General features: G+C 32.1%; 2 protein-coding genes across 2 annotated transcripts; both read right to left on the reverse strand.

The window, feature by feature from the left end:
• Nucleotides 1–1,014: 1,014 nt before the first annotated feature.
• Nucleotides 1,015–11,283, reverse strand: LOC120267410 (aspartic proteinase 39). Its single transcript, XM_039275049.1, has 10 exons — nt 11,004–11,283; nt 9,596–9,725; nt 9,192–9,448; nt 8,138–8,365; nt 6,010–6,172; nt 5,092–5,165; nt 4,874–4,970; nt 4,471–4,537; nt 1,414–1,485; nt 1,015–1,334 (listed from the first exon to the last, which is right to left on the reverse strand). The coding sequence occupies exons 1-10, from the start codon at nt 11,249–11,251 to the stop codon at nt 1,168–1,170; spliced, it is 1,503 nt and encodes a 500-aa protein (XP_039130983.1). The 5' UTR covers nt 11,252–11,283; the 3' UTR covers nt 1,015–1,167.
• Nucleotides 11,284–17,943: 6,660 nt separating this feature from the next.
• On the reverse strand, nt 17,944–19,174 carry LOC120267311. Its single transcript, XM_039274970.1, has 3 exons — nt 18,973–19,174; nt 18,293–18,773; nt 17,944–18,124 (listed from the first exon to the last, which is right to left on the reverse strand). Exons 1-3 carry the CDS (start codon nt 19,172–19,174, stop codon nt 17,944–17,946), a joined length of 864 nt encoding a protein of 287 aa, XP_039130904.1.
• Nucleotides 19,175–23,386: the final 4,212 nt, after the last annotated feature.

Below are 23,386 nucleotides of genomic sequence, written 5' to 3' on the forward strand. Positions count from 1 at the left end.
ATTTGTTAAACCTATAAGTATAAATCTGATTGGTTTTGTTAAACAAGATTCCACCAAACACAATAATGTTTGTCATCTTCTAGAAAAAGCTATACGGACACTTAAATCGATGTAAATGTTGGTTATCTTTCTTTTGCTTCGTTTTTCAATGATTATTTATCAATATCAAATGATCTGGGTTTTCATGATTATCATGGTGGGTCGCCAATGAAAATATACTAGGTAATGATAGATTTATGGGTTATTTGGTAAATCTATACTTATCAATTGTATCCAAAGAAACCAACATTTCCGTAATGAGGTGCCAAATCCTCTCAATATAATTTCTGTAAATTTTTAAGGTATACATGACCGACTTTCATTGTTCCCGAGATAAGTGTGTGACTATTGTTAAAAATAAATAAATAAATAAATAAATAGGTAAATAAATTGCATACAGAAAAAATAATGAACGCAAGTAAAAAAAAAATGGTAACAATCAATTACAATGTTTTTTAAGGTGTGAAAATGGTAAGTAAAACATTTTTTTTCCTAATAACACTTTAAAAAACAAGCGAATCCTAAGGAACGGTAAAGCTTTTTGTCCCAGCACAAAATTTCGCTACAGGCTTCAATCGCTGGCCACCTTTGTCATTCGGTTACTGGCTTCCTAGACTTTCAAACACTGGACAAACATCAAGCCCTGTGCATGGTCTTACGACTTTGATAAGACCACTGTTTTTGGTAAATATCCACTACATTAAATACATTATCACCTCACAATAATATTGTAATATTCAAAGAGACTTTGTTGCCCCATGATGCCACAGATACTATTCTGATGGGTTAATCTATATCCAAAACTACACTAATGCACTTCGCATAAGATTTTGGAAGGAATGATGATTCATCATGCGGTAACCAATGAGGTTGAATTTGCAGTGAATTAATCAAAGTCAAAGGCATTATTATCCTTCTGTGCATCTGACATCCTTCTAAGAAAAATATGCATCCGGAAATTACAAACAGAGAAAATACCGCACAACGTATATATCATTAAAAAATAAAAAATTTATTTAATTTACATGCATGTTGATTTATGACGCTGCATCAACCACAAGTGTTTCTAATTATAAACAACGAACGAATGGAATTAAATTGGCTTCTGTGACTGCATGTCTGTATATGTTAGCAGCATCTGTGAGCGTATGCAAAAATATGTGCAAGCAAAACTGCAATGCAAGTGGTCAGCAAATTGAAATGCAGAGTTTGCGGTGAGCTATTCTGACTAGGTTGTGCAGTGTTCACATACTCATTCTTGCCCGACGTTGTACTAACGTTAACCGACAAAGAACCTGCACACACACGCATTGAGTTCAGCATGTCAAAAATATAAGATGGAGTAAAATGAAGGTTCTTAGTGCTGCTACTTACAGTCATAGTTTTTCCAGCCTATGCGCTGATTAGCTATATCGTAAACAAAAATCTTGTCCTTCAGAACGAGGTCTGCAAAGAAGACAGATGCATTAGCAAATTCTCAACATCATTGAAATATCTGCCTCACATAAATAACATAATCTTATTAACCTCTTGCATAGCACGGCACATCTGATTTCATATACATTTTACAATTTGCAATGCAACATTTTATCTTAATTTGCTTTTTCTGACGGTTTTGACAATAATATCCAAATATTGGTTGTAATTCTTTTAACACAATTTAGTAGCAACAAATTAGCGTTAAGATAAGTCAAATAGATTAGACATCCTCTATGATGAAAACGAAACTTGTACAGAAAAAAAGTCTACATCTTAATATGAGCTATAAATTTTATCAAGGTGACCAATTTTGTTTTTAATTTGAATTATCGCTAGTATATATTATGTCATCTGTTAACATGAAAGCAGCTTCCAATAGCAATGAGATGGAGTTCAGCTCAGCTATAACCATCAAATCTCATGTATCAACGCATCAATGAGGAGACTTGGACAAACTGCTGCTATTTTGCCTATTGGAAACAATGGCTCACTCTGCATGCATCTTAAGGCATGGGCAAGTTGCAAATAACTGATCTTTATGTATTACGAAAACACATCATAGAAAATCTTATAGGATTGCTCCATAGAGTGCCATGTCTAAATGTAGAGATATGGACAGATATTTGAGTACATATGTGCACTGCTATATAGGATTTAGTTCAAACCTTTGAAAACAGAGAAAGGGGATGGAGAACATATGTTTATGCATGCCTTCATATACACATGCGCACATAAATAACTACAAAAGTCAACCATTCCATTTAGTATTTCACATATTCATTTGGTTCCCACAAAAAAATTTACAGGTTCCTCTTACATTAGTTCGAAGAATGAAATATGAAGATTTCCAAATCGAAGGAATTTTGTAAATATATGCGTTGACAACTATACCTTTCCAAGAAAGACAGACAAATAAAAAGTTGCACAAGAGATTCAACTATTGAAAGATAAGCTATGCGCTCAAAATAACAAAGGAAAGTACTTCCTGTCTAATATCTCTGCTAGTTCCTCCAAGTAAGATACGTTTTGTTGTAACTATTAGTTGTTAAATGTTGAAGCGCTATAATGTAAATCATCTAGGGATACTTTTTCCTTATAACCTATTAGGTGTTTCCACTAGTACAGTATAGAAGGATGGCAGAGCTAATCCTATGCTCCTAGTTCATTTTGTGAAATGCAGTGGCTTCTGTTGCAATTATACAACCATTTTTTTTAAGTTTCTAAATCTAGCAATAGATAGAAGGAAAAAAAACAAAGAGGATTAGTATTACCAATATAACAACAAATGACATACTTAGCTTTCTATAATAAAATAGAGCAAACACCTAAAAGTGATAAGGCATAAATATTCCCTATCACTTAACAGAAAAAAAAAATCAAGCTACAGCAAGCAAGACTAGCTTGAACTTTATCTGGAGTAAGTTTTGATCCAGTACATGCTTGAGCAAAACCACACAAGCTCAGCTAGTTCAAGCACAAATCAATCTCAATCCAAAGACCATATAAGCAAAGCCCAAGCTAGCATGGCTCAGCTTGGACCCTTTAAACATGGGTTTCAAGAGAATTCAAAATGGTTTCAGCAGTAACTGAAGTATTAACTATTAACACTGAACAGTAGACACTATCTATATAATACATATAAACTCCAAAACTCAGAGCATAATCAAGCAAAACTCAAATGACACAACCATCGGCCTTTGCACACTTAAGATTGAGCTAACCTTGAGTTTAAATTAATCAAAACTCAAGAGCAGCCAGCAAGTCAACTTGTCTATTGCCACAACTAGCTTCGACTAGAGTAGTTAGTTGAAACATGTGAAGTATCTTATATGTTTCATTATCAACGAAACACAATATTTCATGAATGTGGAAGAGGCCGGGAGACAACAACAATCAATATGAAACTACACAATACTGTCAATTTTTTTAGTGAATCTTGTTATTACTATAATGCACAAATAATTTGCTACAAATTTAAAGGAATATATTTTACTTAATACTTTTATGTTTCATTGTTAATTTTAAATTGCACACATTTTTAATCAATTAATAATTATTTTATATCAAATTAATTAAAACTTGGTTAAACATAACTATGAATATCTGATTTAGAAGAAATTACTATATTTTAATAAATAATATAAGATGAAATAAGAAATAAGTCTAAACAAAATAAATTAATTTGAGTTACTAGAAAATCATTTGGATTATGTTTGGCTGTAGTTAGAATAAGTTGGAATAATTTGAATTTACAATGTCAGGAAAAGTTACACCCCAACTTAATCCCAAGTTACTATAAGCTTTAACTTAATTAATATTAATTAAACAAAATGCCTTTTGGGTTCAAGCTCAATAAAAGTTATTTAAATACATGTTAGTGATTATATTAGTAAATTATTTAAAAAAAATTTAATACGGTTACTCCAACTAATTGTGATTTCATTGTACAACTCGGAATAACCCACATTATCCAAAATATTACACACGACCAAATATAACCTTGGGGTATAATTCAAGTTATAGCAAGTGAGATGAATATCATTAATGTGAGTTACATGAGTTCTTCCTCTCAGATCCAACTAAACTATAAAATACAAGGAGTTACAATAACTATAATTAACTGCAAAACAAGTTAAGTGCCACCAAACAAGGTTATTATTTGAGTTAAAATGGTATCAACTACGAAGTACTTGGTAAGGAGAAAGGTACAGCAGTCAAACATGAGTTTTCGAAGGGATATAATGTCTAAAACATGAAGTACAAATAATGATGCGCCACGATGGTAGGTTATGATAAAGCATATTTTATCATAAATAGAACTAAAAGAATAAAGGTTTTAAACTACAGAGAAAAATATTTTTAATTTAAATACATTAGAGCACTGCATTTGCTATTAATTTGGTAGCAGTTTATAATTGCAGAAAGTATCAAAAAGGAATTTGTTTCACAAACCTCCTAAAATTGTTATGCCCTGACCAGTATTCTTTTGCCAGCCAATGCACCATATGACGGCATTATTCTACAGGTAGGGAACAAAACATTCAATTAGAAGTCTATGGCAGAAAAATGAGATGCAAGCAAATAAATGAACACATCAAAATAACCATAAGGACTGATCAGAAATTGTCAGAAAAGGCTCAGTGAACAGCTCTTGTATCTTGCTGCATGATATATAAATGAATGATAATAAGCAATAATATGGTTATAAGATTTGCATGATTAAGAATATTTATATTTAATTTGAAATATAACATATTCTGTAGTGCACAAAATACAGATTATAAATAATTTGGCTAGACATGGGATTTCAAACACTGATATGAAGCATCATGGCTTTGAAGCAGTTAGAACTTACAATTTGATTCTGTTGAAGAAGGTAGTCCTGAGGCTTCAGAATCATGGATGCCCCACCATCAAAATATAGTGTTACGGTAGGAAATGTATCTTCAGGGCTGTTATTTACTAACTCATGTCAGAAAGCCAAAATATCAAATAATTACTTCAAAGGCAGCATAGTTTAGTAAATAATGTCTTAAAGCAAATTTTGTTTGCACAGGAGTTCAGAAGTAGAACCTGCCAGCAGTAACATAGCACTGATTTCCTTTAACAACCATAGAATTTACTGATGAGGAAATAGCATTATTTATCTGCAAACAGAAAATGTTAAGAAACTGATAGGAATCAAAGAAAACAATTGAAAATTTATTGATAATTATAACAAAGAACGCCCAAGCTCAGTCTATAATTCGAAAGGCAGGCCAACCTCTCGAATTCCTACCTAATCCTAAGAACAAAAAAGTGCAAAACATGGCATGACCTCCATCGGACTCCTTAACCTCCTATTTATACTTAACCCTAAAAAACTAAATTACTAATATACCCCTAACTGACTTTTTTAATTCCTGATTGACTCTTTCCCTTTTTTTTAAAAAATTTTTAATTTGCATCTGGTACAAATCTTTATGAGGCGGTCCTAACAGAAACACAATCAGAAAATCAAGATATGAAAGATTGGATTGAAGGATTTGTAGTGGATGAAAGTAAAACAAGGAAAACATATTTAGAAGCTAGGTCAATTGTGGTTTGAAATGATGGCAATATACCAGCCTAGTTAAAAAGGTTCAAGTAGATACACCTGTAAAACAAGAGAGGTCCACAATCAAATGTAAAGCAAATGATTGTAAAGTAATGAAAGCTTACAAAGAAAAAAAAAACTAAGATGGATAAGCTCTTTCCCATTCAAAACAAGTATTACGGCAATTTTCAAACCCACAATTTGTTATGAATCAACAAATGGTTTCTGCATAATATCTCAAGCTACTGAATCTGAATGCAGCACTTCAGTAGCCACCAAATTTTGGGGGTATTCAGAGACCAATTTATCACTTATTTTAAAGGGGAAAACAGTTCTTCCAGAACATAAAAAAAAAAAAAAGGGTACATTGACAAGTAAGACATATAAACTAGAACAATTTATGAGCTTTTACTTACTGCATTAACAAAAGGGTCATAAGCTTGATCTGCCAGGTAGGTTAACGTGGTTCCAGAATCAATAATGGTTCCTTGCTTAGTTGTTGTTAGATATACCGATGAATCAATAGGCACTGTTTTCCCATTGACTGCAATACTTGTGAGATTTACGTTGTAGTGTGGCCTAAAATTTAAAGCAAATAAATCACTCAAGGCAAAACGATATATGTTTGAAGTAAATTCGAGCTCACATCCAGGGGAAAAATTTAAGCATAATAATTTGCAATATAGGGGGAAAACACGGCAAAATGTAATTATCTCCAGAGTAATCAGATATTCACCATACTGAGTTTAAAAGGAACAAGAAGTTATTTCACATTTTGCCCTTTCACAGAGCTTTCTAAATAATAATGCCTACGACTACAAGTAATTGATAGTTAAGATCAGATTTTGACATTAACAAACATATAGTCACTATTTGGGTTGTGTAAATAGTCACTGCAAGAATCCAAAATTATGATATAACTCACTTAATCAATCTACTGTCAAAAATACTTATCGTAAGAAATAGAATAAATGGTCCATGACAATAACATAGCTACTGTATAAGCAAGAATTTCTGAATTGTTTAATTCATAGTTAAAGTCCTGTCCAAAGTGTAGTCATTTTCATTTTCATAAAAATCATGTATAATGCTGTATAACTTAGGATTTGAGCGCAACTTCTTTATAGATACATGTTCCTGCCATCAGTATAGAAGTGAAAGATCTTTAAAAATATGTGATTTCTGATCTATGACTATAATAAAACTAATTTTTCAGAAAAATCATGGACTTTCCAACATGAAAAATCATTAACGAGAATGAGTGACACACTACCATGGATTGCAATATGTTGGTGAATGATATCAATTAGTAACTTTTTAACACTTTTACTGTAAGTAGCAAGAATGAAAGAGAGAAAAGAAAACATCAAAATGAAAAAAGGCGAATCTGATCTCCATAGTCACTATACAGAACTACATAATCGAGGAAACGACAAGTGGAAGTCAAACTGTAGTAAATCATTCATTTTTGTCATAAATAAGGATGATGGGGTTAAAGGCAACCTACTCTAGATGAGACATAAAGATGGAGACACGACAAGAAGAGACAAAAAGATGGAGATACGACAGAATTCGTCGTGATATAAGGCAGTTCTCTGATGGAAATTGCATCTTTTCAGTGCCAGGAACCCATTGTTTGATTATTAATAGAATCAGTGGCAAGTTTTGGTAATTGACAATAGGGCTGTGCACGGTCCAAAACCGGACCGGACCGGTCAAGAACCGGACCGGACCGGACCAAATAACAGGGAAACCTGGACCGGTTCAAACCGTTTTGGACTGATCTGGTCCAGTCCGGTTTAGACCGTTTTGGGCCGGTCCGGTTCGGTCCCGGTTTTTATGAATTAAAATTAAATTAATTAATATACATTACTTATCTATATATCCTCGCATTTGTCATGTTTGATCTCTTCACACGAGAGATCAAATCAATTTTTTAATAAACCCTAAAACGTGAAACCATATTTACATATTTATAAATAAACCGGTCCGGTCCGGTTTGGACCGCGATTCCGAAAACTGGAACCGGACCGGACCGGTCTGGAACCGGTTCCAAAACCGGACCAGACCGGTTAATGATAAAACCGGTTAGAACCTGACTGGCGGTTCAAAAAAAACCGGTCCGGTCCGGTTTACAATTTAAACGGTTTTTTTGAACAGCCCTAAATGACAAGACCTCCTGCATATAATGTGGTAAATGGTAAATAATATAAAGATTATGAACCTTCATACATCCACATTGTTAATGAATCTAAATTCTCCTAGTTTGAAATATTTTGCACTTTTTACTAAATAAGCAAGAATTTCAACTGTGTGATTTTAAGATGCGTCAAAGGTTAAAAGCCAAATTAAAAGAAAATTAACAGCTTTCTTGGAAAGAATACAATTCATATGAAACCAAATTCAAGTGAATTATTATTGAGGGAGAAGTAATATACATTACAACAAATAGTAAAATATAGAGTTCAACAAGGCCCATTAGCAATTTATGAAAAATGCAAAGAATAACTGCAGTCAGTAACAATTAAATCAACTGGGACTTACTGTGACGGAACCATCGGGGTATAGACAATACCCGGTTCTACAATCTCTCCAAGTACCAATATGCCCCCACCATTGTCTGACCCTCTCAAGCAATGAGAAAATACATTTGGAGCCACACCTTGAGAAGATAACTGTGAAATGACAGATAAGGCTTGCTGTCCAAACCCAAATATCCCATCGACTGCTCTATCTGACTTGGTCAGGTCTCCAGATTGTAAATTGCTACATCTGATTCAAATCCATCCCTAACCAAAGGTTAATTGTAATTGAAAACATGGTCCTCATTGACATTATGTACATTAGGTTGTTTGCAAATAATATAATTATATGAAATAAAATAAGATTAAAAGCTTGCATTTCAAAAGCAATATCACCATATGTCAAGTACATGCCAATGCATCTCTTTGGTAAAAGGTCTAGAATACATAGGATTTTTTTAAAATCGGAAATATTTGCAATTAATATTAAATTCAAACCACATATATTATGCACCCCATATTCAATCCAAAAATCTTAACTTATATGCTTAAATCCATATTTATCAAATTAACTAATGTGGGACTATTAGTTACTCTACTACACCCCTTTGATACATTGTAAACAAACTAAACAGACCGAGTTTTAATACCATCTTAGATGTAAACCAAACATACTATGTGAGCTCAATTTAATAAAAAAAACATAAGTTTCTAATATAAGAGATCCAAACTTATATATATTCATATCTATATTTATCAAATTAACCAATGCTGATTATTTTAGTTACTCCAATATTTACAAGCTTTAATTGTCTGTGATTTTCATTATTTTCTTTATTAAGCATAGGTCAAAACTATAACTCCAAATAAACAAACCTGGTAAGTTTCTCATACCACAGGTTCCATTTCTATGCAATACTACGTAAACATGTGGGCATATAGCTTTTTCTGGAATGATTCTCCAACTATATGTATATGTGCATGTCTAAGCGATAAATTTCAAATAAATCAGCAATGGCATGAAAATAACAGACCATAATAACTCTGCTCATTGAGATTTTCCTTAAAAATTTTACCCAAAAGTAATTGTTGCTGAAGAATTCGTAGTCTGCTCGCCTCCGGTAGCTTTGCTAAAATAGATTGTGTCAGAAACATAGTATCCCGATGTTCCACTACCATCACCATACTGAAAGGAGTAACCACAGAAAGTGCCCGAAGAACCAGTTTGGCAGGTTGCCTCTCCAGTGCTAATTGCAGAGGTGCACTTGTCATCTGTGCAAGTGATTGATGATGCAGTGGATGAATTCTTGGGGTCAAAGAATTCCAGTGGGATCTTCAAAAAAAATGCCAGAATTTTTTTTTTTTTAAAAAAAAGAACCTCCAGCAAAGTAATATATCTACATCTATATATATATATATAACAGTGTTTAGAACCAGTAATTACAGAATTACAGATTAAATCCAGAAACAGAAAACTCACATTGAGTCCACTTGTGGTAGGGCATCCATTACAAGAAGCACATGTCACCCACAAAATATCACTACCAGTATCAATTTGTACATAAAACTCCTTTGCAGGGCTCCCCAATTTCACTCGAGTAAAGTAGAGCCTAGAAATCAAAATAAGTTTTTTATATCACAACTAGTTTCATCCTTTTCAAAACAAAAGCTCTCAATTCCCAAAAAAAATAAATAAAGCAGATTAACTAAAGCGTAGAAATAAAAAAAAGTTTATTATAGCTATTAATTTCATCCTCTTCAAAGCAAAAGCTCTCAAGTCCAAAAAAATTTAAAGCATATTATGTAAAACCTAAAAATCAAAATAAGTTTAATCCAACAACTAATTTCATCCTCTTCAAAACAAAAGCTCTCATGTCCAAGAAAATTTAAAGCACGTTATGTAAAGCCTTGAAATCAAAATCAGTTTTATTTAGCAATCAACTTCATCCACTTTGAAGCAAAAGATCTAACTCCAAAAATATTTGAAGGAGATTACGTAAAGGCTAGAAATCAAAAAAAGTTTTATAAAGCAATTAATTTCGTTCTCTTTGAAGTAAAAGACATGAAGTCCAAAACATATAAAGCAGATTATAATTTCAGAAGACTTGATGACTTTAGTTTTAATATGGAATAAAAATGTAAATTTTCTTGCAGGCATAACATAAAACTAAAAGCAAATAAACATTTTCATAAATAAGAGGAGCTCCAAATGATTAAAAAGAAAAAAGAAAAAAAAATTTACACACCAATTAAGCATCATTATGTCAAAAACAAAGCTAACCATTAAAAAACAAGATCATCTGAGGTTAAATACAATTAAAAAAAACAAACTACATAAATAACATCTTCTCTTCTTCAAAGAATCACAGGACTGAATCCACAAAAATGCAAAAAAATTTCAGACATAATATAACAGAATCGACAAAAGCAAATAAACGTCTGCCTAAATAAGAACAGCTTACAAGTAACAGCCTAAATAAGAACCATCTTCAAAACGGAACTCAAGGCTTAAAAAATTTGGTCATCTCAGTTCACATAAAAATAAAAAACAAACTACATCAATGAAAAAAAGATCTTCACTTCCGCAAAACCACATGACCAAACCAATAAAAATTCCAAATTTTTCATAAACAACACCAAACTATCAAAACGCAAACAAAAATTCGAGAAAGTCTACAAAGTAAACACGAAAAGAAACAAAACAAAACAAAACTCAACACTTCAAAAACACTATATTATTCTAGTTCACATGGAAAAAAAGAAAATTATATCAATACAAAAATCTTCTCAGCTAGAAAATCACAGAACTAAACTCACAAAAACTCAAAACTTAACAAAAAAAAAAAATACAAAACAAAATCAAACCAAAAAAAAGGAAAAACAAATACCCGACAGTAAACGGATCGCCCGAGCCTTGGACAGGAAAATCAACGACGCCGTCGCTGTTCGCGAGAAGAACCCGGCCATGCCTCGCCCTATCGTGCGCCCGGAGCGCCTCCAGTGGCATCCCAGTAGGCAATCCACGCTCCAACGTTAGAGCTCTCGGGAACCCAAACCCTGAGCCCCTCACCGACATCACGACACCAAGAATTAGGATTAAAGTCACCGCCCATCCCACCGGTAACCTCACCGCCATGCTTCTCCTCCCCCTCCTGCTCCTTTCTTTGGGATCCTGCGAATATTATTATCAAGTATATATATATATATAGCTCCAATATTTATTTTTTATATTTTTTTATATATTTTTTTTAATATTATTTATTTATATAAAAAGGTTTGGAGAGTTTGTCAAGACGAGAGAAGTTGCGTGTGGCGGGTTGATTTATGAAAATAGTCAAAAGAGGACGCAAAATGAAGACTTGTTTCCTTTTTTTGACATATAACCCCTTGTGTTTTTTAATATTATTTCTACAATGGTTTTATTATATTGCAAACCAACCCACAAAGTCAAATTTTGTGGTTATGGACTTTTTTATTTTGATTTATTTCAAAAATATATTTGATGAGCAAAATCTATATTACTGTCCCCTTATCATATCATAAATTATGTATCAGACTATTTAAGTGAAATAGTTTTTTTAAGTATTTTTTTAAAGTTTGTTGCATTTACTATATGGTTTGTTTCAATTTAATCACATCTTATCAACAAAGTATCGTTATTAGAATAAATTAGAATAAAAATATTTTTTTCCTCAAATTTTATCTAACAAAAATTTAAATAGAAATGAGATATTATTAATAAACATTGAAAATTATTAGACTGATATTAAGTTAATTACAAAATATTTATTTTTTAATTAATATTATATTACTTCGAAAACCAAAGCCTATCATATTTGTATATTACAGGGGGTGAATTGTAAAATATTGAGGAATTATAGTTTGAAAATGGTATCTAAACTCAACAACTAGCCGGCCCACATGAGACCTTTTTATTTTTTATTTTCTCCTTTTGATTTCAGTACTTTCCTCGGACTATGACCTTTCCTGCTTTTTTTCTATCATATTAGTGCTTTGGTTTAAATACCAGTAAATAATTATAAATAATGAAAAGATTAAAAAGGCTAAAAAGGAGTAGTACATGATTGACGTGGTCGCCTTCTCGAACGAAATGGATGAGATTATATAATGGCGGACAAAGCCGTGTATGACTTGGACTTTTTCCTAATACATCTTATCATATCATTATAATAATAATAATAATAATAATATTTGTATTATAATAATAATAATATTAAAGAAAAATTATTTATTATTCATTGCAACTTTTGAAATATCCTCTCTAGTCCTTTGACATTTTAATTTCCACTGCAGTTTTTTTTTTTAGTTTAAAAAATCTAAATTTGCCCCTCTTACAAAATGCACTTCTCGTTTATTAAGTATATTTTTTAGTCAACATTATTTATGTGTAAATACATAAATATTTATTTAAAATGTAATGTTTTTGTTTAATATTTGTTTTTGATATTTAATATATTAGTTTTTTTTACTATTTATGTTTCTGTTTAAAATAACTGAGCAGCATTTCTTATTAATAATAATAATAGATTTTTTTTTCCAAAAAAATCTTATTTTTTTAATTTAACTGTCTAAATAGCCTTAAGGTATTTTAATGGCGATAGAACCATCAAATCAATGCCTGGTCAGCAACCTTGCTTAGAGATGGTAAAAACTAAACCGGCCCGAGTGGTTTTTTCATGCCCCACCCCACCATGCCCCCGCTATTAATTTAAATTATTATAAATATTATATATTGTAGGGTAAATGAAATTTTTTTTAAAATTTCAATAAATTTCTTATGAGCTTGTTTTTATAAGTATATGTCTTATAAAAAAAAAACCTATTCTAAATATGTTTTTAGGAATTTTAGTTACTTATTTGTAACTATGAGCTCAGCAGAAAAGGGTGGGGTGGGCAATTTATGAATTAAAAAAATGGACAGGGCGGGGATGATAAGGGAGTGTCCCGCCCTGCCCCGCTCTATTGCCATCCGGAGCGGAGATGGTAGAGGCGTGCCCCGCCCCGCCCCATTGTCATCCCTACCCGTACTGACTATGCATTTTAAAATTAAAAAAAAAAACTGTCTTTTTATAATTTAACCCATTCTTTCTTCTATAATTATTAACGAATTTATTTGTTGTTTTTTAACCCAATTTTTTTTTTAAAAAAACTAATTATTGTTTTTATAAATTTTATTATTTTAAAATAAAACCCTTTCATTTTTAAGCTTATTATTATTATTATTATTATTATTATTATTATTATTATTATTATTATTATTGTTATTGTTGTTGTTGTTTTCCAACCATAATTTTGTTTCTTATGCACTCATAAAATATTTTAAAATCAAATTAACAATTTTTATTATTTATACATTATAAATAGATTACTTCATTATTATTATTATTATTTAATAATTTTTGTATTTTATTTGTGATTTTTTATTTAAATAATTTTCTTATAGCTTAAAACTACCAAATTCTAGTTTTTCACAACCTATACTTGTATAGTGATGCACAGTTGAAGACCAAAAATCAAATGCAAATGTATGCACATCAATAGAAACCCTAATCTTAATAAGTATAATCTATGCTTTTTATGTAGATTATATGATCATTATAGAATTTCTTGCACAAATAGTGAGTAGAAATATGTAATGTAAGAAAAATAATAGATGTATTTTCTATTTTCACTTCAATACATTTTTTTTAACTATAAGCAAGTTATTTAAATTAAAAATTACAAATAAAATACAAAAATTATAAAATAATAATAATGGACTAATCTATTGATAATGTATAAAATAGTGAGTAGAAATATGTAATGTAAGAAAAATAATAAATGTATTTTCTATTTTTACTTCAATACATTTTTTTAACTATAGCAAGTTATTTAAATTAAAAATTACAAATAAAATACAAAAATTATAAAATAATAATAATGGACTAATCTATTGATAATGTATAAAATAATAAATATAGTTAATTTAATTGTGAAATATTTATGTGCATATAAGAAACAAAATTATAGTTATAAGTGAGAATGAAAAAAACACCCTTTAAAAATGGAAGGGTTTTAAAAAAAAATTAATAGCAATAATAGGTTTTTTAAAAGAAATTGGTTAAAAAAAACTGGAAATAAATTATTTTAATAATTTTATAAGAAAAAATGTGTTGAAATGCAATTGAGAAGTTTTTTTTTAATTATATAGTGTTATGCTGGGTTAATTTTTCAGGAAGTCACCAAATTTTGACTTATTATCACTTCGGTCATCCAACTTCAAAACATATCAAAGTGATCACTCAAATTCTAATTCATATCACCGGGCAATCACCCGTGGCTTTCCAGCCCAAATTAGTCTACGTTGCTGCTGGAAAAACTGAGGTGGCTTTTTTAATTCACAACATCATGCTTACGTGGCCTATCCACGTCATTATATTAATATTTCTTGAATTTCACTAGACACTTGACTGCCACATCACATCTTTCCCCTTTTTCCTTCTTCTTCGTCTTCTGGGTTCTTATTCTCCGCATTCTTCATCTCCTTCTTCTTGCCATTGTTCGCCTTCTTCTGCTCACCATTGTCTACAAGAGTTTTAGTGTGGACTGTCTGTAATGGTGATTGGGAGGAAAGGAAACACCACGTGTTGAAGCTTCTTTTTTTTCTGTTCTAATAAAGAGACATGCCCTAGGACCCAGTGGAAAATAGTTTTCTTTTTTGTTGACTGATGTCTTCAAAATTTGATTGTCAATATGGAGTTGATTGTATTTTTTGCGGTTGATTATGATTACTAATTAATGGCAGTAATTGTGAGTATACAGGATTGTGATATTCTTGGTTGTTATATTTATTTGAGTTGATTGTAATATTTATTTTCGAATGTCACAGTTCATGTCATTTGAGCATCCAAGACCGTGAGTACTACTTATCAATGGTAGTAAATTTCAAGTGATTGAAAGATAATGTAAATTTCTACATAATATAACACTGATTGAAAAAATCCATAAAATAGATTAATTTTCATTCACATGTGTAGTTTACACTGTCAATGGTAGTAAATTTCATTCACATGTGTAGTTTAAATTTATGCATAACCAACCCTTGAAACTCCTTAACTTACTACATAACTGCATTTACAATGTATTCCATAATAAATTTCACATATTCTGGGGATTGGAATATTACAATAATCAGAATGAAAACCCACAAAATAGATTAATTTTCATTCATATAACTGCATTTACATTGTTTTCCATAATGATATTTGCATTTATAAAGTATGTTTTCAGTTTTAGTTGAGTGCATCACAAAACTGCATAACTGCATTTAGATGAGTGCATCTCATTGCTTATAAAATTCTGCAGCTAAACATGACAAAATACAAAATTTCTTAAAAACAAAATTCTGCATAGTTGTCACTTCCTTGTATGCTTACCAACTTCATTACTGGTACCACCTGGGGGAACCCAATTCCTTTTCCTATTAATGAGATCTCCTTCTTCGGATCTGTCTTCATTGTCTTTATGTCTTCCTTGATGCCTCAAGACAGGAATTCTGCTAGTACTTCGAATTGGAGCCAGTTTTTTCCTTCCATGCCCACCAGTTAATGCAACTTGGGACCCCATTGCTTGGTCAAGTTCATTAGTAACCTGAATAAAATTTTAAAAAAAGGCATTCAATTGACATAAAAGAAGTAAAAACCAAAAAAACCTTGAATACATGTGAAACACAAATCTGAAATAGGTCATTACCTATGATAGTGATTCCCCAGCATTCTGCCCATGTGCAAATTCTCCTTCTGGCCAATTGGCTCTAATTAAATTGTCAACCTGGTTTTGCATTCAATTGACATAAAGAAGTAAAAAAGCCTTGAATACATTGAAACACAATAATATTTAATTGATAATACTGAACAAATCTCACCATTTCAAAATGTGCATTCAAAACTTGGGAATCAATTGCCTCCATAGGATTTGCTGCTTCAGCTTATTCTTGATGTTCCTACTCTCTTGTGTTTCCATCGTTACCCTAAAAAACATACAAATGGAAAATATATAATTACCTGCAAGCCCAGACAAAATAATAACATTAACTTATTGACCACAAACATAACCGAGACTCACATGAGTTCCCTTGTGATGCCTTTTGTTATGTCCTTTAGCACCACATACACTACACTTCATAGTAACTCCTTTTTTGGTGGCTCTTCCATGTGTGTAGCCATTGCTCTCCTTACCTAGCTCCCTCTTTCTTAGCAAAGTCTTCCTTCCATGTTTCCTGTGCATTGGGTCAGGTGGCACCATTGGACCTTGATTAATTTTTGGCCAACAATTCTTGTCCTGTGTGGGATTCAATGTGTGCCTATAGGTGTCTAAGAATGTTTTGACTTTGTAGCATCCATCTATGTAATTTTCTGGTTTTTCTTTATTGTAATATATGACCGAGAAGGCATGACTACAAGGGATTCCTGAGAGCTCCCACTTTCTTCACGAACAAGTTGCCCCATCCTTGTCTACCACAAATTGACCTTTTGGCCCTAAAACTTGATACAAGCTCCCCCTAGACCAAATTATACTGTAAGACTAACTGAGTTGCTTGATTTTTTTCAAGATTTTTCAGGATCTTAGGGCAGTGGTCTATTTGGCATCTTTTAATCTCATCTCTTTTTTTCTGAATCCTAACCATTAATGCGGTCATGATAATCTCATTCATTGCGACTATACTTTTAACCCTAGCCTCTAGAATTTGGTTGTTAAAGCATTCGCACATATTATTAAGCAGTATGTCACACTTATATTTGGTTTGGAAATGAGACCTACTCCAATGATGGGGGTCTATTATTTTCAAGTACTCAAATGCACTGAGAGACATCTCCTTCAACTTTTCCATGGCTCTCTCATATGTAGGGATGTTGGATGCTTTGGCACAATTCCACAGTTGGTCTTTTAAGTCCTTTCCTCTATAATTTGTTTTGAAATTAGTGTGGATGTGTCCTACACGATATCTGTGCTCACTATATGGAAATAACTCTTCAATTGCTGGCATTAAACCTTAAGTTTTTTTAATTTAGTTTATACAGCCACTAACCACTACAAACAGATGAAGAGAGGAAGAAAAAAAAATAGAAAACAGAATAAGATTGTCAATTGTAATTCCAAGTAACTGAAATAAAACACATGATTAGCATGTGTTAAACACTAATAAAGTAGGTCAAAATATATGGAATCATACTGAAATAAAATCAGAACATGATAGATATTGTATACAAGCTTCCAAAACAAGTTAGAATATATTTTATTCAAACAAAATAAAATCAGAACATATTAAACAGAACAAGATTAAAATTGATATATTGTTGAACATGGGGAATTAAAATCAGAATAGTTTAGACTGAACAAGATTAAAACAAGATCATGCTGAACATGAAAAATTATATTTAAGAACAATATAGGCATAACAAGATTAAAATAAGATGGATGCTTCAACATGAAAAATTCTATTTAAGAACAGTATAGGCATAACAAGATTAAAACAAGATCATGCAGAACATGAAAAATTAAAATCAGAACACATTAGAGCAGAACAAGATGAAAACTATATCAAATCTTATGTGAAAAATTAAGCATAGACCAAATTAAACAGAGCAAAAGTAATTGAAATAAAGCATAGATAGCACAGGAAAAGATTGGAATCGAACAAGCACAGCCAATTACCTTTTGTCTATCACTCATGAAGGCCTAGTGGAAGCTATTTGTTATATTTAGGTCTTCTGCTAAGAGTTCCAAGAACCATTTCTAGTTGTCTTTGTTCTCCTTACCAACTGTGGCTCAGGTAACAGGATAGATGCAATCATTAGCATCTATCCCCACTACTGAAATGAGTTGTCCACCATATAGTCCTTTAAGGAAGCATCCATCCACTGATATAATTTGTTTGCACCCTGCTAAAAATCCCTCCCTCAATGGAGCTAAGTAGACATACATGCACTGAAATTTACCTTCATCACATCTGAAAATTATACTTGATCCAGGGTGTGTCCTCATCAATTCCAGTCTATAGTCATATAGACTCCTCATTTGTTTTTCTTCTTCACCATCTATCAGCTTGGTTCAAAAACATAACAAATTAAATTATACATAACACCATGTCTATACGTAAAATATGTGAGTTATTTACCTGAGTGTTATCGACTTTGCCCTGTAAGCCTTTAATCTACTAATTTGAACCTCTTGATTTGTCTTCACAACCTGGATGATGCCAGATATCTTCCATGAGGGATCAACTCTGAATTGTTCCAAGTAATTTCTTGCTATCCAATCCACATTCACATGCCTATTATGTTGATCCTTTGAACACTCATGCTCCAATTTCCCTGATTTTATTTGGATTGTACTTCCATCCTTCATTGTTGATGATGCCCATAAATAAAATGGACAACCCCTCTTACATATTGCTTTACACCTTTTCTTGGAATTGGGCTTAAAAGCCATAACATATCTATTCTTTATTCCATAGTTCTTAACAACCTCTTTAAATTGTTTGAAATCCCTAAACTTCATTCCAATTCTGAATTGAGGATTTTTCATGTCACATTCTTCATTGAACTCTGGGCATTTGGGCTTTCTTGATACTAATTCATCTTCATCTATTAATGAGCCTGAATTCAAGTCATCATAATCATCATAGTCTGACTCAATATGCACCCAATCTGTGTTCTTTGGAGGTAAATTATCCACACAACCATATCTTGAATTGCTTCAATGTCCTCCATAGGTTCTTCAGACTCACCACTAAAACTATACTTAGAAACATGCAGATCACTGTCTTCTCCATCATTTTCCTTTTGTCATCCATACCAATAAGTGTATCTTCTAGATCAATTTCTTCTTCGTCTACATCTTCTGTTTCCTCTGATTCTTCATCTTCTTTGTCATCAATAGACAATCCTATGCTATTGCCCTTTGTATTAAACCCACTGGATCCACCATGATCACTAACAGCATGTCCACTCCTAATCAACACACTGACCTCCTTATTTGACTTTGTTATCCTAGCCATATTTAGTACATCGGTGTCATTCTTAATTTGTTGTAATTCCATGCCTCCCTAGATTACATCTAGCCACCATATGGTGCAAGATTCTACATCTAACATAAGACTCTTACACATTGACAACAATTCAATTTTGGAAATTTGATCTGCAGAACAATAATCCACAAATCCAACTAGCTTTTCTGCACCCATTCTGTAATGCATCTTAATGTTGAACATCTCTCCTGTTGGTAAAGAAATAAAGCACACAAGTTTTATATTTAACTGTCATGACCTAACTGTAAGAACAATAATCAGAATTAGGAACACAAACACCTAAAACTAACCCCCATTCCTCTTAAAGTTCTGATATTGTAGGTGAACTCATCAAAATAAAAAACACAAAAGAACCTAAGCAAAAATACTACTGAAGTTATATAATTAAATGTAATACAAGCATGTTTTCAATAATATTGCACTTATTTATTCCACTATAATACAAACAACAGCATGTAAGAATAATACAGACAACACAATCTGAAATTCATCTGCATTAGAACAAGATTAATCATAAAAAACAATCACGGTTGAATGCATAGAAGCAGTTGGTGTCACATGGAGATTAAGCATAAAACAACAACCAAGTGGAATGACATTTATAACTTTTGGGTGACTTTTTCAAGTTATGCACTACCTGGGACTACAAGAAGGAGAACTATGAGAATATTGTGCATATTATGTCTGCCTAGTGTCCCCTTCGACAATAATTCCTAATTTAACACTTAGACAACACGGAACAAACCATAAAACCAACATTTAGTACAGCATCCACACTAAAAGTCAAAACCCTAAAAGTTTTCAAACCCTAAGTGATAATCTATAAAGGAATGCAATGCTATTAAACCAAAAAGGTGGAAGAAGCTAGAAGTAAAGCTAGGGCTTCCTTACAATAGTCCGGCGGCTCCTCCCCGACTTGTCGGATCTCCCAGTTGATAGACATCGTGTGCGACTAAACCCTTCCTCTGCTTCCTTCTGATCACTGTTAAAGACATTCCACTCCTCGCTGAACCTCTCTAAAAACTGGGCAGTAAGCAGAAAAAAGCGAACAATGGCGACAAGAAGAAGCAGAACAATGTGGAGAAGCAGAAAAAAGAAGAAGAACAAAGGGGATAGGTGTTGATATTCTCGCCATGTATCTTAATCTTATCTTTTGCGGCCAGGTAAGCGTGATGATGTGGATTAAGAAAGCCACCTCAGTTTTTCCGGCGCCCACGTAGACTAATTTGGGTCGGAAAGCCACGGGTGACTTCTCGGTGATAAGAATTAGAATTTGAGTGACCACTTTGATATATTTTGAAGTTGGATGACCGAAGTGATAATAAGTCAAAGTTTGGTGACTTCCTGAAAAATTAACCCCATTCCTCCTATTAGGGATGGCAAAAACCGAAACGATCCGTTTCTTCTGACCCGATCCACCCCAGCTTTGGGCAAGGCGGGGAGGGTTTGGTTTTTCCATGCCCAGCCCCCGCCCCGGCCCACTATTAATTTAACTTATTATAAATATTATATAGTGTAGGGGTAAATGAATTTTGTTTTAAATTTCAATGAATTTCTTATGAGCTTGTTTTTATAAGTATATATCTTATAAAAAAAACTATTTTAAAATATTTTTAGGAATTTTAGTTACTTATTTATAACTATGAGCGGGGTAGGACGGGGTGGGGTGGCCAATTCATGAATTAAAAAAATGGACGGAGCGGGGATGGTAGAGGCGTGCCCTGCCCCACCCCGCTCCATTGCCATTCGGGGCGGGGATGGTAAAGGCGTGCCCCGCCCCATTGCCATCCCTACCCCTTATGCACGAGAGAGATGAATGCAAATAGTTTGAAACTAGTTTGACCTAGTTAGACCAAACCTAGTCATGTTATTGGGTCATGTTATATGAAACTTTGACACAAGGAATTAACCCGGATGACTATATTGAGTACTTAGTTGAACTGATATATTAATATTAATAATTGACAACTCCTCTAATAATTTACAATTATTTCAGTGATATTTTTATATCAAAGGTTGATTAATTTTTGAAATTATTAATATTTTTTAATTATAAATATTTTTGAACTTATAATTTGTTTTTAAAGTTTTAGTACAACATTACATATAGTTTGTGTTTGATTAGTATTAGGTAAATACTCCTTCAACTTAGTATCATTACTATAACAAGTCCAAAAAAACACATTAGATTCATGAAAATATTATTATTATTATTATTTGCAATAACATCTCAAAAGTAATTATTTAATAACTATAACTAATTTACTTTACACAAACATGATTTCAACATAAGAACTTGAAATATATTTTGAAATTAACTCATTATTGCCACCTTGTAAGTGCTTCATTATACTGAGTTTTTATTTGTATTTTCTTTACCTAAGTGTTAACTAAATAAAATATCCATGATCCATCAGATGAAAACTAAAGGTAAATGAAAAATTAGTATATAATAAAATGGTCATTTTTTGTTAGGTAAATATTGAATAGTTATATCAAATTATAACGTTACCTTTATTAAACCATGTCTCAAATTATTAACAGTTTTATTAAATAACTACAAGCACTCATATACACACAATAGTTTATAAAGCATTACCAATTCCCTCAATAGCCCTAAAAAACTTTGAACCTAATCAGTCAAAATCATTATACAATTTACAAAAATAACAAATGGAATAGTTACAAAGATAATATTAAATTAAATAATTGTTTGATATTTATATATTAATTAAATCTTTAATTTGTCATAATATTAAAATTAAGACAAAATAAGATATTTACCATTATTAATTTTTCAATTTGATAAATAAAAAAAATTAAATTTATCGATATTTATATCTGAAAAAATATTTAAAAACATTAATGTAAATAATTGGTTAATTAACTAAAACTTAAACTTCCTATTTGTAGAAAATAATATAAGCTTATTAACATGTTAATTTATCATAAGTTATATTAATGTATTTCCATATTTTAAAATATGATAAGATAATTATTTATATTTTAAAAAGATACAAAATAAAGCAATTTATGTGATATATATTAAATATTTTAACATTATTATAATATTATTATAATATTATATATGGCTTTTTGAGGTAAAACCTTATCGTGGTTTGACACGTGCCTTTACACTTTCTTACGCTAATTGATGAGTGCATTTCATATATATATATTTCCATACCCTTTCCATGTATTTATCTTGTCTTCAAGCATTTATTTATTGTGATTCGGTGCTGCTTTGGGTATATAGTATATTTGTGCAGGAAAACAGGTCCTTGTGCAAAAAAGCAGGATTCGGCGCAATTACAGTGAGAAAAGATTAGAATTTACAGTGCTCTCATGCCAGACACGATCTCGACATGAGCGTACACATTCCACTGATTATTCCAGTCGATTTTTGTAGATAAGCATTGTAGCTGAGTACTGTAGCATTTATTTCAGCAAAATCATTGTAGCACAGTCTAAGGAAAAGACACAGTTTGTGTGCTCCTAGCACGATCATGTCGAGTCTGAAACTACTTTTCAGTAATATTCAGCGGGGGTGACACCCCCGTGTCCAGGTCGTGTCGTGCTTGAAAATCTGCTTTTTAAGTCAGATCTAGGGTATTCTTTGGAGCCATCTCTTCACCCTTCATTCTTCTTCTTGGGGGCGGCTGCCAAGCTCTTCTCCTTCACATTTCAAGGGCCGGACTGAACTTATGGTACAAGAGCGCGAGTAGAGTCGGAGTAACAAGAGAAGTGGGGCTAGCGTATGGAGCTCAGCATTAGAGGCGATCTTGAAGAGAAGGGAGTCTTATCTTCTTTCTTTAGATCTATTGTTGTTTCCTCCATTTATACCCATCCCTCAGGGATAACCGTCCATGGTGGCCCTGGATCTTGAACTTTGATTGCTTTGTATGTTTTGAATGCTTTCTTCTTATGATCTACTTAGTTCTTTTGGTTTCTTGTGTTTAACTTGTGTTTGCATAACTTGATGTATTTGATTTGCACAGTTGCTTAGGTAAAACTTGGTGTGTGGATTGTCATAGTTGTAGTTGCCTTGTGTGATTGTAAAACTCTATGTGTATGAAACCACAGCTACCTTAGCAAAACTTGGTGTATTTGAGAACCATAGATGCAACATTGCTTTTGAGCACACAAGAACCATAGAATGCACCTGATAGGCATTAGAGGTCA

Source organism: Dioscorea cayenensis, chromosome 8, assembly GCF_009730915.1.
Source record: "Dioscorea cayenensis subsp. rotundata cultivar TDr96_F1 chromosome 8, TDr96_F1_v2_PseudoChromosome.rev07_lg8_w22 25.fasta, whole genome shotgun sequence".
Taxonomy (NCBI): domain Eukaryota; kingdom Viridiplantae; phylum Streptophyta; class Magnoliopsida; order Dioscoreales; family Dioscoreaceae; genus Dioscorea; species Dioscorea cayenensis.

Bases quoted from the DNA above. Each gene is read 5' to 3' on its own strand.
- LOC120267410 (XM_039275049.1), bottom strand. From the start codon at position 11,251: ATGGCGGTGAGGTTACCGGTGGGATGGGCGGTGACTTTAATCCTAATT. The intron at 8,366-9,191 runs GTAAAATTTTTA...GATTTGAATCAG, and splicing joins TCAGCAACAATTACTTTTGG to ATGTAGCAATTTACAATCTG. The intron at 1,486-4,470 runs GTTTGTGAAACA...TCTTCTTTGCAG, and splicing joins GGGCATAACAATTTTAGGAG to ACCTCGTTCTGAAGGACAAG.
- LOC120267311 (XM_039274970.1), bottom strand. From the start codon at position 19,174: ATGGCTAGGATAACAAAGTCAAATAAGGAGGTCAGTGTGTTGATTAGG. The intron at 18,774-18,972 runs GTATGGATGACA...ACTTGAATTCAG, and splicing joins TCTAGAAGATACACTTATTG to GCTCATTAATAGATGAAGAT. The intron at 18,125-18,292 runs GTAAATAACTCA...TATAATTTTCAG, and splicing joins GCAAAGTCGATAACACTCAG to ATGTGATGAAGGTAAATTTC.